General features: G+C 48.9%; 1 protein-coding gene across 1 annotated transcript in view; it reads right to left on the bottom strand.

Annotated features, from left to right (window-relative positions):
• The window catches only part of LOC138350787 (Golgi-associated olfactory signaling regulator-like), a 95137-nt gene extending 90611 nt beyond the window's left edge, over positions 1-4526 (bottom strand). Inside the window, exons 1-2 of the mRNA XM_069302222.1 lie at positions 4335-4526; positions 3399-4224 (exon numbers count right to left, since the gene is read on the bottom strand). Coding sequence (XP_069158323.1) covers positions 3399-4224; positions 4335-4526 — 1018 coding nt within the window. The remainder of the gene's footprint in view (positions 1-3398; positions 4225-4334) is intronic.
• Between the last annotated feature and the right edge of the window lie 12961 nt (positions 4527-17487).

Below are 17487 nucleotides of genomic sequence, written 5' to 3'. Positions count from 1 at the left end.
CTCCACTGATCCTTCTCTCTCCCCCGCTTCTTCTGTCTTCTTCCTTCTCCAACTTCCATTTCAATATTGCCCTATCCCTTCCCTCTACTTCCCAATCCTCCTCCTCCAATTTCTCCTCCTCACTCGCTCCCCCTCCCACCCGTTTGTTTTACTCTCCCTCCCTTTCCGCCTGTCACCCCCTCTATCCTCGTATTTCACTTCTCAATATTTCCCTTCTTACTCCTATTCTTTCTTTCATCCTGTCCCTGTGACTCAGTTGTCTCCTACACATTCTCTCTCTATTGCCTGCTCCTCTACCTTACCTACTCTTCTCTACCTTACCCACTCTCTTCCGCCTTACCCACTCTCCTCCACCTTACCCACTCTCCTCTACCTTACCCACTCTCCTCCACCTTACCCACTCTCCTCTACCTTACCCACTCTCTTCCGCCTTACCCACTCTCCTCCACCTTACTCACTCTCCTCCACCTTACCCACTCTCCTCTACCTTACCCACTCTCTTCCGCCTTACCCACTCTCCTCCACCTTACCCACTCTCCTCCACCTTACCCACTCTCCTCCACCTTACCCACTCTCCTCCACCTTACCCACTCTCCTCCACCTTACCCACTCTCCTCTACAATACTCACCACCCGTCCATGGTTCAGTAACATACGCGTCATTCTCCGTCTTTTGCTCCGTAACCAAAATATCCTCCTCCATCCACAGCTTAGTAACTAGTGTTCTTCTCTCCTTCCATGGCTCAGGAACAAGCTCCTCCTCTTCCTGCTGCTGGCGGAGGCGGGTCACACTGTATATATATATATCTCCCCTTCCAATGTTGTAGAATAGAGTTGCTCCCCTTGGTTCACTTCCCCTCACTCACACATTTTCTCTCTCCTCCCCTCTCACGGATATTTTACCAACCTTCCCTCTGTTATATTTTTGTCGTGTCTGGCCCAGCCGTCGTTGTCTCCCTCACTGGTGATGCTCTCTATTACTTCCTACGCCTGTCCACCTGTGGAGGTAAATATTAGTGTGTGGGTCTTACCGTTGTGGTGGGTCATTGGTCTCTACTTGATGGCCTGTGTCTCTGGGTGCTCACTGGTCTGTGTCTTTGGTTACTCATTGGTCTGTGTCTCAGAGTACTCACTGGTCTGTGTTTCTGGGTACTCACTGGTCTGTGTCTCAGAGTACTCACTGGTCTGTGTTTCTGGGTACTCACTGGTCTGTGTCTCAGAGTACTCACTGGTCTGTGTCTCTGGGTACTCATTGGTCTGTGTCTCAGGGTACTCACTGGTCTGTGTCTCTGGGTACTGTTATGATCTCAGCCTACAGGAGAAACGAGTCTCCCTCCTTGAGAGTTATTCATCAAGCCTGACCTGATTAGAAGGTCTAGCAAATATTGAGGTGATAATCCATATGTAAAATAGTTGCTTGGATATGTATAACAGTTTGAGATTATGGGCAATGAAGAAGAAAACAGATAAATGACTGGCGAGGAGATGTGGACATTTTGCTGGAGGCGTGAGGCTCGCTTCCGGAGGACCTTGACCTCACTTGAGTGCCAGACATCGCAGGGGAAAGCCGCGCTCCGTGAGCTCCCGTCAGAAGGGAACCCCTAGAGATATATCTCGAAGAGAAGAGAAGTGTGCAGACGTACCAGCTGTGGAATCGAGCTGGGGACGTGTGGTCTCAAGTCGTGGGCGATAATTAGTGAATATTAAGCCGCCCGGAGGCATTATTGTGGGCCGTGGAGCGCCCTGACCGTGGAGCCTCGTCAGAGGAAGAAGCGCCCTCGACCTTATAATCTGTGGTAAGCACGATATACGCCAGTTCATAGTGATTGCTTGTAGTTGGTCGTGTGCCCAGCGACAGTAGCAATGTTTATTTATAAGTTAGACATGTTTTAATAAGGCAGAAGGCCTGAAATAGGAGAGTGAAGAGGGAGGAGCACGGAGCGACATCCGTCCCCTCTGAGCTCTGACCGACGACTGAGGGAGCCCGGCTCCTGACGAGGAAAACCCTCCCAGTGAGTGAGGACCGCCGCCAGGCGAGGTGGAGTATGGACCCGCCCAAAACGGGGGAGTCCACTCTCACTGTATGTAGAGGACAGATAGAGGTTTGAGGCAAGCATATTGTGTGGTTATTTTTGTTTATGTGTCAAAGGGGAAACAATTTTATTGGAGTGTCGATGGGTTGCAGGTTTGTCTTTGGGGAAGAAGTTGCTGAGAACTTCGAAGCCAGCAGATGAAGTAGCTGATGAGACTCCAAGATAGTGGAGGCGAGGACCTCGAGCTGTGAGAAGCAGTGAAGAGGAGTGTCACGTGCTTCTGTAGAGGTGGTGAAGCACCATAGTTGCTCGAGGAAACTTCATGGTGTAGCAGCCAAGAGAGCTGTGGAGGAACCTAGCAGAAGGGTGAAGCACCGTAGTTGCTCAAGGAAACTTCATGATAGCAGCCTGGAGGAGCTGCAGAGGATCCTGGTAGTGAAGCCCGGAAGAACCTAAAGATATTAGGGTAGTGAACTTCCAGAGGTGGAAGGGGAAGTTCTGGTGGATTACTTATAGGGAGTTGATAGTGTTTGATTGTCATTAGTGTGCAAGACGCAGTGAGAGGTGAGTGGTTGTTTGCATTCTTATGTCAAGGAGTTTTTTATACTGAAGTTTAGAGTTACAGTCGTAGGCTGGATTACCTACAGATGTATGCGTTCCAGGACTGACAGTGATCGATGGATCATTGTTGTGTATCAATGAACATTTATACTGGTATATGTTATTGCATTCAAATGCTGATTTTCTATGTATATATATTATCTTGCTGATGGTGCAACAGTGTATGTAGACTTGACCAACTTGAGGAGGTTGATAGTATCAGGTGGTGAACCAGGAGATAGGATACCACTTGATAAGCTGATGATAGAGTTCTGGTTGTGTTGGAGAGCAACCTGATTGTGATATTATAGAGTATAGGATTCATTATTATTATATGTGTGTATGTATCGTGTATGTGCTTTGTCCAGTAAATGTATCCCAATTTGCTGGTGTTTGCCCTTGTCCTAGTGAGGCTTCCCAGGAGGTAGTAAAGAAGGAGAGAGAGAGAGAAAGAACCAAGAACCACTGCTGTGGACAGGGTAAAAGGTAATACTAATAAGTCAAAAGGGGATTGAGGAGATCATATCACCTAAGGAGAGAGTGGGGAGTCACAGCGGCTCGAGTGGGTGTGTGTACGTGACAACGAGGCTAAGTGTTGGAGCCGCATCCCCTAAACATGTGACGTGGAGCCCCTCTCCAAGAGCCAGAAGCGCCTAGTGTGATCTAGTGAAGTGTAAGCACTCTACCGAGTTGTGGGTTGGGTTGTCCGTAGAGAAGGATCAACGACGACAACACCAACCAACCCACAGTCTATAATAGTACTCACTGGTCTGTGTCTCTGGGTACTCACTGGTCTGTGTCTCTGGGTACTCATTGGTCTGTGTCTCAGGGTACTCACTGGTCTGTGTCTCTGGGTACTCACTGGTCTGTGTCTCTGGGTACTCACTGGTCTGTGTCTCTGGGTACTCACTGGTCTGTGTCTCTGGGTACTCACTGGTCTGTGTCTCTGGGTACTCACTGGTCTGTGTCTCTGGGTACTCACTGGTCTGTGTCTCTGGGTACTCACTGGTCTGTGTCTCTGGGTACTCACTGGTCTGTGTCTCTGGGTACTCACTGGTCTGTGTCTCTGGGTACTCACTGGTCTGTGTCTCAGGGTACTCACTGGTCTGTGTCTCTGGGTACTCACTGGTCTGTGTCTCTGGGTACTCATTGGTCTGTGTCTCAGGGTACTCACTGGTCTGTGTCTCTGGGTACTCATTGATCTGTGTCTCTGGGTACTCATTGGTATGTGTCTCAGGGTACTCACTGGTCTGTGTCTCTGGGTACTCATTGGTCTGTGTCTCAGGGTACTCACTGGTCTGTGTCTCTGGGTACTCATTGGTCTCTGTCTCAGGGTACTCACTGGTCTGTGTCTCAGGGTACTCACTGGTCTGTGTCTCTGGGTACTCATTGGTCTCTGTCTCAGGGTACTCACTGGTCTGTATCTCTGGGTACTCATTGGTCTGTGTCTCAGGGTACTCATTGGTCTGTGTCTCTGGGTACTCATTGGTCTGTGTCTCAGGGTACTCACTGGTCTGAGTCTCTGGGTACTCATTGGTCTGTGTCTCAGGGTACTCACTGGTCTGTGTCTCTGGGTACTCATTGGTCTGTGTCTAAGGGTACTCACTGGTCTGTGTCTCTGGGTACTCATTGGTCTGTGTCTCTGGGTACTCACTGGTCTGTGTCTCTGGGTACTCATTGCCAAGTGTCTCTGGTTACTCACTGGTCTGTGTCTCTGGTTACTCACTGGTCTGTGTCTCTGTGTACTCATTGCCAAGTGTCTCTGGTTACTCACTGGTCTGTGTCTCTGGTTACTCACTGGTCTGTGTCTCTGGTTACTCACTGGTCTGTGTCTCTGGTTACTCACTGGTCTGTTTCTCTGGGTACTCACTGGTCTGTGTCTCTGTGTACTCATTGCCAAGTGTCTCTGGTTACTCACTGGTCTGTGTCTCTGGTTACTCACTGGTCTGTGTCTCTGGTTACTCACTGGTCTGTGTCTCTGGTTACTGGTCTGTGTCTCTGTGTACTCATTGCCAAGTGTCTCTGATTACTCACTGGTCTGTGTCTCTTGTTACTCACTGGTCTGTGTCTCTGGTTACTTACTGGTCTGTGTCTCTGGGTACTCACTGGTCTGTGTCTCTGGTTACTCACTGGTCTGTTTCTCTGGGTACTCACTGGTCTGTGTCTCTGTGTACTCATTGCCAAGTGTCTCTGGTTACTCACTGGTCTGTGTCTCTGGTTACTCACTGGTCTGTGTCTCTGGTTACTCACTGGTCTGTGTCTCTGGTTACTGGTCTGTGTCTCTGTGTACTCATTGCCAAGTGTCTCTGGTTACTCACTGGTCTGTGTCTCTTGTTACTCACTGGTCTGTGTCTCTGGTTACTTACTGGTCTGTGTCTCTGGGTACTCATTGGTCTGTGTCTCTGGTTACTCACTGGTCTGTGTCTCTGGTTACTCACTGGTCTGTGTCTCTGGGTACTCATTGGTCTGTGTCTCTGGTTACTCACTGGTCTGTGTCTCAGGGTACTCACTGGTCTGTCCAGGATGATCTATGTATCTTAGTAAAAATATTTAATAAGTATATTGATGTACCACTACTTGCCTCTAACGATCACAATCCATCGACTTTCATTAATGCTGTTGCATTGTGTATCTTGAGCAGAGTGTCTGAACCACCCGATGGTCCAGGAGTCAGAGTGTGAGAGTCAGAGAGTCAGAGAAATCTCTGACTCGCATCACCACACTCCAGAGTCAGAAGGGTGATGTCAGGCATGAAAACCATCTTCGTATTCTCGTTCAGAAAGGCAAGATATAAACCTTAGACAGGCACAACGCATACATACATTAGGGTTTCCTAGCTTGGTGACTTGGGTTGATCATTTACGTCCTTACCATTGCTCAGTTTCTTATTTCCAGCATGTTAAGGAGGCGTTAGGTTCAGAAAGGAAAGGTGAATATGGCAGTGTGTGCGAGAGTCAACAGCTGCACCACAGAGTCATCAACAGCTGCACCCCAAAGTCATCAATAGCTGCACCACAGAGTCATCAACAGCTGCACCCCAAAGTCATCAATAGCTGCACCACAGAGTCATCAACAGCTGCACCACAGAGTCATCAACAGCTGCACCCCAGAGTCATCAACAGCTGCACCACAGAGTCATCTACAGCTGCACCCCAGAGTCATCAACAGCTGCACCACAGAGTCATCTACAGCTGCACCACAGAGTCATCAACAGCTGCATCACAGAGTCATCTACAGCAGCACCACAGAGTCATCAACAGCTGCACCACAGAGTCATCTACAGCTGCACCACAGAGTCATCTACAGCTGCACCACAGAGTCATCAACAGCTGCACCACAGAGTCATCAACAGCAGCACCACAGAGTCATCAACAGCTGCACCACAGAGTCGTCAACAGCTGCACCACAGAGTTGTCAACAGCTGCATCACAGAGTCATCAACAGCAGCACCACAGAGTCATCAAAAGCTGCACCACAGAGTCATCAACAGCAGCACCACAGAGTCATCAACAGCAGCACCACAGAGTCATCAACAGCTGCACCCTAGAATCATCAACAGCTGCACCCTAGAATCTTTAACAGCTGCACCCTAGGATCATTAACAGCTGTACCCCAGAGTCATCAACAGCTGAACCTTAAAGTTTTCAACAGCTGCACTCTCGAGGTATCACAAGTTGAATCACACAGCATCACGAAATCCTCCCCACCACCCCCCACTCCCCCATTTCCTCGTCCTCCCCACCATCCCCCACTCCCCCATTTCCTCGTCCTCCCCACCATCCCCCACTCTACCATTTCCTCGTCCTCCCCACCACCCCCACTCCCCCATTTCCTCGTCCTCCCCACCATCCCCCACTCTCCCATTTCCTCGTCCTCCCCACCACCCCCCACTCCCCCATTTCCTCGTCCTCCCCACCACCCCCCCACTCCTCCATTTCCTCGTCCTCCCCACCATTCCTCACTCCCCTGTCCCCTCGTCCTCCTACCATCCCGCCACTCCCCCATCCCCTCGTCCTCCCCACCATCCCTCACTCCTCCGTCCCCTCGTCCTTCCCACCATTCGCCAATGAGCTGATGTTCCCATAAGAAAAAATGGGAACATCAAATGATCTGATGTTTTCATCACTGAAAAAGAAGATCATGAACCATTTACTTCCTTGCCTAGCAACAAGTCTATTCAATTAAACTTATTAAAGAATTTGCCAAGTTCTCCATAGTGCCCTCTCAAGTTTATCATCTGTTTCATTGTCCCAATTTTCTTCTACATTATCTCGCAGAGCATATTAAATTTCCAACAGGACATTATCACTCTTTCCCAAGGGAGGAAGGTACTAGACATCAAATATCTCCTCTTCTTTCCTGGTGAATATTAAATTATGTATTGACAAAACATCCCCTTCCATCATTCTTCTGTCCTACTTGACGTGTTGATACATGAATGTCTGCAGAATGAGTTTTACAAATCTGCCTCCCCAAATGTTCTCCGTTCTCGCTTCGTTGGGCCTCCCAGTGTATTGCTTTCAAGTTAAAGTCATCCAATACCAACAGTCGTGATTTATCTTTATCTGCTCTTACTATAATCACTCTCATGACCATTATGAGGCCCTATCATTTGTTATCTAGTTCCTCATTTGTCCATGTGTTGCTTGCTAGTTGGCTGTAGGCATTTACAATTATCAACTTATCCTGATTCCAGACCTGCAATGCCATTATGTCAACTTTTCGAGGGCTCTCAATTATTAACTCTCTTACCTTTAGGTGTTCTTTCACCAGAACAGCCACACTTGCACACAATCTCTTGGGAATGACCTCATTTAAATTTTTATTTTCAAGTCTCGTCTCTGATCTGGGACTTTAAGCTGAATTATATCTTTTAGCTCCAATATTTTTAATCTCACTCCATCTATGTTGGTATATACAATTTTCAGGACTATTGTAAATCTCTCTATGTCTTTTACTCCCCTTTCCCTGAATGATTTTCTTGATGTGTGTGTGTTTATGTAAGCATAATGTGACTATAATCTCTTTCAAGAGAGATTGAGCCTGCTCTTCCCTATATCAGTCATGTCATTCTACAAGTACAAGATGCTACATTCAAGATACGTCCACCAGTAGCACAAAACATTTTGACCAGGTAGCAAAGCGTACCTTGCACCACCCGTCACGCCGGCTCACCGCCCGTCGTCAACGAGCTAACTACCCATTCTCCGCCTGCCTGCTCCTGATTGGCTGGTGTATCGCCGACAGCACACCTGCACCTGCACTCACGCCCTCTACCTGAGTCGACGTCTGGGCCAGCTCAAGCCGTCCTCCTCAGAATATTCCTGTGCTCTTAGAAGTTGACATCTCTCTCTGGTATACTAAGCCCTGGCTGTCGTATACTAAGGGAGGTAGCAGCTATAGCCAATATTCTCAGCACCTGATTATTACTGCATTGCACATTATTTTATTGTAGAGTAAATTTTCATATCTAGTAATTATTCATGTTGTTTTGTTTGGTGACTTGTTTTGAATTTTACGTAAGCCAAGGGATTGTCTTTGTTCATATTTTGTTTTCTAGAGTAATTAAAATTTCATTGTTTATATTTTGTGTTTTGTGTGTCTTCCCATTACCTTACCACAGACAAACAGGCAAGCAGTCTCTTTTTTTTTTTGTAAGTGTGACCAGGCATTGACACCTGCCATTGGAGGACTGCCGAACATCAACACTCCAACACTTTACCGTCACAATATGCATATACACATAGATATAACCTCCTGGATGTGGGTTGAAGGCCAGAGCGTTTCCTCTAATGCCCCGCTTTACGATCACTTCTAGCTGACCTGTGGTAGGTTTCGAGAGGTTTTCTACACTTATAGCCCAGCTCGTGCACAGGTTTGTGAGGAGATAACTTGCTATGTCATGCCGTTGCTTGGAGCATCCCACATGCCTACTGCAACACGACTGAGAACACAATGTGGTTGCTGGTGAAGAAGGAGATGAGTGGGTTCCAAACGTTTCTCACCCATTACCCCTTGTTGACCAGCATCCTTATTAATGACCCCCAACACTCGGCATTAACCAAAATTTTAGCAACATAAATTTTATTATTATTGTGTTAGTTTTTCTTTCTTTGAGTATGATACATTAATCATTATTAATAGAACCAGACAAGGAAAACACATTCCTAGAATAGACAATAATAAACCGAGACACTATATTTTTTATATAAAATCTCTTACAAAAATAAGTTGCAGCTCTTACACTAAGTTTAGACTGAATGAGTAAATGAAAAATTATAATATTTGAAACAAATCACTTACGTACCAGGCAACGAGGCAACGTACCTGGCAGTGAGGCAACGTACCTGGCAGTGAGGCAACGTAACTGGCAGTGAGGCAACGTAACTGGCAGTGAGGCAACGTAACTGGCAGTGAGGCAACGTAACTGGCAGTGAGGCAACGTAACTGGCAGTGAGGCAACGTAACTGGCAGTGAGGCAACGTAACTGGCAGTGAGGCAACGTAACTGGCAGTGAGGCAACGTAACTGGCAGTGAGGCAGCGTACCTGGCAGTGAGGCAACGTAACTGGCAGTGAGGCAATGTAACTGGCAGTGAGGCAACGTAACTGGCAGTGAGGCAACGTAACTGGCAGTGAGGCAACGTAACTGGCAGTGAGGCAACGTAACTGGCAGTGAGGCAACGTAACTGGCAGTGAGGCAACGTAACTGGAAGTGAGGCAACGTAACTGGCAGTGAGGCAACGTAACTGGCAGTGAGGCAACGTAACTGGCAGTGAGGCAACGTAACTGGCAGTGAGTCAACGTAACTGGCAGTGAGGCAACGTACCTGGCATTGAGGCAACGTAACTGGCAGTGAGGCAACGTAACTGGCAGTGAGGCAACGTAACTGGCAGTGAGGCAACGTAACTGGCAGTGAGGCAACGTAACTGGCAGTGAGGCAACGTAACTGGCAGTGAGGCAACGTAACTGGCAGTGAGGCAACGTAACTGGCAGTGAGGCAACGTAACTGGCAGCGAGGCAACGTAGCAGGCAGTGAGGCAACGTAACTGGCAGTGAGGCAACGTAACTGGCAGTGAGGCAACGTAACTGGCAGTGAGGCAACGTAAATGACAGTGAAGCAACGTAACTGGCAGTGAGGCAACGTAACTGGCAGTGAGGCAACGTACCAGGCAGCGAGGCAACGTAGCAGGCAGCGAGGCAACGTAGCAGGCAGCGAGGCAACGTAGCAGGCAGTGAGGCAACGTACCAGGCAGTGAGGCAACGTAGCAGGCAGTGAGGCAACGTAGCAGGCAGTGAGACAACGTAGCAGGCAGTGAGGCAACGTACCAGGCAGTGAGGCAACGTAGCAGGCAGTGAGGCAACGTACCAGGCAGTGAGGCAACGTAGCAGGCAGTGAGACAACGTAGCAGGCAGCGAGGCAACGTACCAGGCAGTGAGGCAACGTACCAGGCAGTGAGGCAACGTACCAGGCAGTGAGGCAACGTAACAGGCTGCGAGGCAACGTACCAGGCAGTGAGGCAACGTACCAGGCAGTGAGGCAACGTACCAGGCAGTGAGGCAACGTAGCAGGCAGCGAGACAACGTAGCAGGCAGTGAGACAACGTAGCAGGCAGTGAGGCCACGTACCAGGCAGTGAGGCAACGTACCAGGCAGTGAGGCAACGTAACAGGCAGTGAGGCAACGTACCAGGCAGTGAGGCAACGTAGCAGGCAGCGAAGCAACGTAGCAGGCAGTGAGACAACGTAGCAGGCAGTGAGGCAACGTAGCAGGCAGTGAGGCAACGTACCAGGCAGTGAGGCAACGTACCAGGCAGTGAGGCAACGTAACAGGTAACGAGGCAACGTACCAGGCAGTGAGGCAACGTACCAGGCAGTAAGGCAACGTACCAGGCAGTGAGGCAACGTAGCAGGCAGCGAGACAACGTAGCAGGCAGTGAGACAACGGAACAGGCAGTGAGGCAACGTACCAGGCAGTGAGGCAACGTAACAGGCAGCGAGGCAACGTACCAGACAGTGAAGCAACGTACCAGGCAGTGAGGCAACGTACCAGGCAGTGAGGCAACGTACCAGGCAGTGAGGCAACGTACCAAGCAGTGAGGCAACGTACCAGGCAGTGAGGCAACGTACCAGGCAGTGAGGCAACGTACCAGGCAGCGAGGCAACGTACCAGGCAGTGAGGCAATGTAGCAGGCAGCGAGGCAACGTACCAGGCAGTGAGGCAACGTACCAGGCAGCGAGGCAACGTACCAGGCAGCGAGGCAACGTACCAGGCAGCGAGGCAACGTAACAGGCAACGAGGCAACGTACCAGGCAGTGAGGCAACGTACCAGGCAGTGAGGCAACGTACCAGGCAGTGAGGCAACGTAACAGGCAGCGAGGCAACGTACCAGACAGTGAGGCAACGTAACAGGCAACGAGGCAACGTACCAGGCAGTGAGGCAACGTACCAGGCAGTGAGGCAACGTACCAGGCAGCGAGGCAACGTACCAGGCAGTGAGGCAACGTAACAGGCAACGAGGCAACGTACCAGGCAGTGAGGCAACGTACCAGGCAGTGAGGCAACGTACCAGGCAGTGAGGCAACGTAACAGGCAACGAGGCAACGTACCAGGCAGCGAGGCAACGTACCAGGCAGCGAGGCAACGTACCAGGCAGTGAGGCAACGTACCAGGCAGTGAGACAACATAGCAGGCAGCGAGGCAACGTACCTGGCAGCGAGGCAACGTACCAGGCAGCGAGGCAACGTACCAGGCAGTGAGACAACATAGCAGGCAGCGAGGCAACTTACCAGGCAGCGAGGCAACGTACCAGGCAGTGAGGCAACGTAGCAGGCAGTGAGGCAACGTAGCAGGCAGTGAGGCAACGTACCTGGCAGTTAGGCAACGTACCTGGCAGTGAGGCAACGTACCTGGCAGTGAGGCAACGTACCTGGCAGTGAGGCAACGTACCAGGCAGTGAGGCAACGTACCTGGCAGCGAGGCAACGTACCTGGCAGTGAGGCAACGTACCTGGCAGTGAGGCAACGTAACTGGCAGTGAGGCAACGTAACTGGCAGCGAGGCAACGTACCTGGCAGTGAGGCAACGTAACAGGCAGCGAGGCAACGTAACAGGCAGCGAGGCAACGTAGCAGGCAGTGAGGCAACGTACCAGGCAGTGAGGCAACGTACCAGGCAGTGAGGCAACGTACCTGGCAGTGAGGCAACGTACCAGGCAGCGAGACAACGTACCAGGCAGTGAGGCAACGTACCTGGCAGTGAGGCAACGTACCAGGCAGTGAGGCAACGTACCTGGCAGTGAGGCAACGTACCAGGCAGCGAGACAACGTAGCAGGCAGTGAGGCAACGTAACAGGCAGCGAGGCAACGTAGCAGGCAGTGAGGCAACGTACCAGGCAGTGAGGCAACGTACCAGGCAGTGAGGCAACGTACCTGGCAGCGAGGCAACGTACCAGGCAGCGAGACAACGTACCAGGCAGTGAGGCAACGTACCTGGCAGCGAGGCAACGTACCTGGCAGTGAGGCAACGTACCAGGCAGGGAGGCAACGTACCACTCAGTGAGGCAACGTACCAGGCAGTGAGGCAAGGTACCTGGCAGTGAGGCAACGTACCAGGCAGTGAGGCAACGTACCAGGCAGTGAGGCAACGTACAAGGCAGCGAGGCAATATACCTGGCTGCGAGGCAACGTACCTGGCAGTGAGGCAACGTACCTGGCAGTGAGGCAACGTACCAGGCAGTGAGGCAACGTACCAGGCAGTGAGGCAACGTACCTGGCAGTGAGGCAATGTACCTGGCAGCGAGGCAACGTACCTGGCAGTGAGGCAACGTACCTGGCAGTGAGGTAACGTACCTGGCAGTGAGGCAACGTACCTGGCAGCGAGGCAACGTACCAGGCAGTGAGGCAACGTACCAGGCAGCGAGGCAACGTACCTGGCAGTGAGGCAACATCCCAAGCAGCGAGGTAACGTACCAGGCAGCGAGGCAACGTACCTGGCAGTGAGGCAACATCCCAAGCAGCGAGGTAACGTACCAGGCAGCGAGGCAACGTACATGACAGTGAGGCACCGTTCGTGGCACTGAGGCAACGTACGTTAAGGACGTTAAGGACCCCCCATGGGGGCCTTGGGCTCCAATTGGGAACCATTGATGTAGATGAGCTGTGAGGTACCTGGTGTTGATGTTGATGAACTGTGAGGTACCTGGTGTTGATGTTGATGAACTGTGAGGTACCTGGTGTTGATGTTGATGAACTGTGAGGTACCTGGTGTTGATGTTGAGGAACTGTGTGGTACCTGGTGTTGATGTTGATGAACTGTGAAGTACCTGGTGTTGATGTTGATGAACTGTGAGGTACCTGGTGTTGATGTTGATGAGCTGTGAGGTACCTGGTGTTGATGTTGATGAGCTGTGAGGTACCTGGTGTTGATGTTGATGAACTGTGAAGTACCTGGTGTTGATGTTGATGAACTGTGAGGTACCTGGTGTTGATGTTGATGAACTGTGAGGTACCTGGTGTTGACGTTGATGAACTGTGAGGTACCTGGTGTTGACGTTGATGAACTGTGAAGTACCTGGTGTTGATGTTGATGAACTGTGAGGTACCTGGTGTTGATGTTGATGAACTGTGAGGTACCTGGTGTTGATGTTGATGAACTGTGAAGTACCTGTATGAATAAGGGAGCCGGCGGCTGAGCGAACAGAACACTGGACGCGTGATCCTGTGGTCCCGGGTTCGAACCCGGTCGTTGGCGAGAAACGATGGGGAGAGGTTCCTTCACCCTGATGCTCCTGTTACCTAGCAGTAAATAGGTACCTGGGAGTTAGTCAGCTGTCACGGATTACTTCCTGGGTGTGGAGGCCTGGTCGAGGACCGGGCCGCGGGGACACTAAACCCCGAAATCATCTCAAGATATAACCTCAAGATAACCTGGTGTGTTGACGTTGATGAACTGTGAAGTACCTGGTGTTGACGTTGATGAACTGTGAAGTACCTGGTGTTGACGTTGATGAACTGTGAGGTACCTGGTGTTGACGTTGATGAACTGTGAAGTACCTGGTGTTGATGTTGATGAACTGTGAGGTACCTGGTGTTGACGTTGATGAACTGTGAAGTACCTGGTGTTGACGTTGATGAACTGTGAGGTACCTGGTGTTGACGTTGATGAACTGTGAAGTACCTGGTGTTGACGTTGATGAACTGTGAAGTACCTGGTGTTGACGTTGATGAACTGTGAGGTACCTGGTGTTGACGTTGATGAACTGTGAAGTACCTGGTGTTGACGTTGATGAACTGTGAGGTACCTGGTGTTGACGTTGATGAACTGTGAAGTACCTGGTGTTGACGTTGATGAACTGTGAGGTACCTGGTGTTGACGTTGATGAACTGTGAAGTACCTGGTGTTGACGTTGATGAACTGTGAGGTACCTGGTGTTGACGTTGATGAACTGTGAAGTACCTGGTGTTGACGTTGATGAACTGTGAGGTACCTGGTGTTGATGTTGATGAACTGTGAGGTACCTGGTGTTGACGTTGATGAACTGTGAAGTACCTGGTGTTGATGTTGATGAACTGTGAGGTACCTGGTGTTGATGTTGATGAACTGTGAGGTACCTGGTGTTGACGTTGATGAACTGTGAAGTACCTGGTGTGTTGACGTTGATGAACTGTGAGGTACCTGGTGTTGACGTTGATGAACTGTGAAGTACCTGGTGTTGACGTTGATGAACTGTGAAGTACCTGGTGTTGATGTTGATGAACTGTGAGGTACCTGGTGTTGACGTTGATGAACTGTGAGGTACCTGGTGTTGATGTTGATGAACTGTGAAGTACCTGGTGTTGACGTTGATGAACTGTGAAGTACCTGGTGTTGACGTTGATGAACTGTGAAGTACCTGGTGTTGACGTTGATGAACTGTGAGGTACCTGGTGTTGACGTTGATGAACTGTGAAGTACCTGGTGTTGATGTTGATGAACTGTGAAGTACCTGGTGTTGATGTTGATGAACTGTGAGGTACCTGGTGTTGACGTTGATGAACTGTGAAGTACCTGGTGTTGATGTTGATGAACTGTGAAGTACCTGGTGTTGATGTTGATGAACTGTGAAGTACCTGGTGTTGATGTTGATGAACTGTGAAGTACCTGGTGTTGACGTTGATGAACTGTGAAGTACCTGGTGTTGATGTTGATGAACTGTGAAGTACTTGGTGTTGATGTTGATGTGTGATGAGTTGAGGGTATGAGAGGGGAAGGGAGACACTAGACGAGCTCCACGAAAAACACTATATATCTAGGAATATCTCAGTGATACAGGAAGTAAACACAATCAGATATCTCATAAAGTGTGTCACTACATATTAAACAATATCCCATAGTGATTGCCATCCGACTTTTATTTTTCAAGGAAATAATAAGAGAAATTTGAGTGTAGACGACCAGTATAACCGCCTCCGTCCCCTAATGGTGCCAGGAACCCTTAGGCATAAGCTGCAAAGCCGTTAAAAAAAATTCACATCCCTCGCGGTGTAAAGTTCAAGAAATCATAGTTGTCCATAGTGCTAAGCTCGCTATGTAAACAATTGTGTCATTTGTAAAAATTAAGTTAACATACCTTAATATAAAGTGAACAAAATATACACAAAAAAGTCCGTTGTTGTGTGTAATTGAAGGGCCATCTCGAGCTTAGGTCCACCTCATATTAGCATTGTGTATGTGTGTGTATGTGTGTGTGTGTGTGCTTACTAGAAATGTGTCTCCAATAAGAGTAATGTACCCCAGGGTACTAGTGCCCAGGCACAGAGATAAGACGCATCCCACTGTAAGATAATTTGTGAGAAAATGCAAGCAATGCATTCATTTTAACACGCGAACAAAATAAATTTAGAGAGCGACATGAGGTGGCAACACTGCCCGTTCATACAGCCACCTACCGGCAGGTCTCGCCCCCTCCCCCTCTCCCAACACCCACCGGTCCACTGCCTTATCATCACCATAGACCAGAAGTAATCAATAAAAAAATTTTTTAGTAAAGATGTGCACAGAATGCAACATGAAAGTAGATTACCATCAGAGCTTCCAGTGACAACTGTGTTCTCAGCCATACACAGCAAATGTGCCAACGAGACAAATAATGCCAGGAAAAATGGTCTCAGAGACCACTCTGTGTACTGGCTCTGCACAAAGAATAATATTTATATCTTGAAGACGATCGCAATTCTAGATAAAAACCCCAGCAGAGCACAGAGAATCACTTCTAATTGCCTGCACAGAAATCTTGAATGTTTTCACACAAATTGTCCAGGACACCCAGGTACAATAAGTTTGGGAGCCAGATCCCAGCGTGGTCACATAGTCAGATTCCAGTGAGGTCGTGCAGCTAGATCCCAGCGCGGTCACAGAGCCAGATCCCAGCGCGGTCACGGAGTCAGATCCCAGCACGGTCGTGGTGCCAGATCCCAGCGCGGTCTTGGAGGCAGAGCAGAGCGGGGTCTGGGCGCCAGGGTCGAGCGCGGTTTCAGCGCCAGAGCTGGATGGAATATTAGTGCCAGGGTCTGGCGCGGTATTAGTGCCAGAGCCGGACGCGATATTGGTCCAGGGTTGGGCGCGGTATCAGCGCCAGATGCGGACGCGATATTGGCGCCAGGGTCGGGTAAAGAGAAACAAACAAAACAAGAACCCAAAACCTGCCAATATTATGAATGGGGAATCTGTAAACATGTGATATCGGGAAGAACAGATGGAATATGTAAATATGATAATCCCAGAAAGTGCAGAAACTTTCTTAGTACAGGTAAATGTACCAAAAGCTGTGATTTTTTTCACCCAGAACTGTGCAAGAACTCTTTAAATAAGAATGAATGTTTCAACACAAAATCTTCAACTTTTCATATAAGAGGTATCAGGTGAATAAAACCGTCAGACCGTATCGATGACAGCAGCCACAACACTATTTACCAGGATGATTGTTTATCAAGAGGAGGAGGAGAAGAATGCTATAAATGTCCAGACTCTACCACCATCTCGGTCAAATGTTAGAGGACACAAACACAATGGTCTCCCTACCAGAGCTTCAAATATTAACACCCAGTAAAGCATCCAGCTTTACAAACAAACACGAAAACATTATTTCTATTTGCCAACATTCAGAGTATAAAAACATGCAAATTTAACAAAGTTTACTTTACTGCTAGCCTCCTACACGAGGCAAATTCAGTATTTGCAGCCCTAACGGAAACCCACACAGAGGACTATTATGATGGGGAAATATGGATCTCAGAGTTCAATCTTTTCAGATGTGACAGGAAACAGACTACAGGGTGGGGTCAGCCTTTACATCAAAGACATAGTCATCTGCACTGAGCAGCTAAACACCACAAACGATATGGTGGAAGTGCTAATAATCTAAATAGAGATCTAAATGTAGTTATTGTCCTTGTATACAAGTCACCGGAGGCAAATCCTCAGCAGTTTAAAGACCAACTAATAAAAATAGAAAACTGCTTAGAAAACCTCACAAATCTAGCCCCAAACATCATCCTGCTTGGGGATTTCAACCTACGACACCTGAAATGGAAGACCCTAGCTAATACAGTTATATCCGAGAGAATTCCGGGAAGTAGCCTAAATGAACAGTCACATGAAAATGACCTGATACTATTGAGCGACAGATTTGCCTTAAACCAGCAAACAGTAGAACTAACTAGAAAAGATTAAACCAGCAAATAGTAGAACCAACTTGAAAGGAGAACACGCTGGACCTCATTTTCACTAATAATGATGAATTGATAAGGAGCATAATGATTACAAATATCTATTACTCAGATCACAATTTGATTGAAGTTCTGACAAGCATGAGGAATA

Source organism: Procambarus clarkii, chromosome 47, assembly GCF_040958095.1.
Source record: "Procambarus clarkii isolate CNS0578487 chromosome 47, FALCON_Pclarkii_2.0, whole genome shotgun sequence".
Classification (NCBI taxonomy): Eukaryota; Metazoa; Arthropoda; class Malacostraca; order Decapoda; family Cambaridae; genus Procambarus; species Procambarus clarkii.
This window is presented reverse-complemented; position numbering and strand designations above follow the sequence as displayed.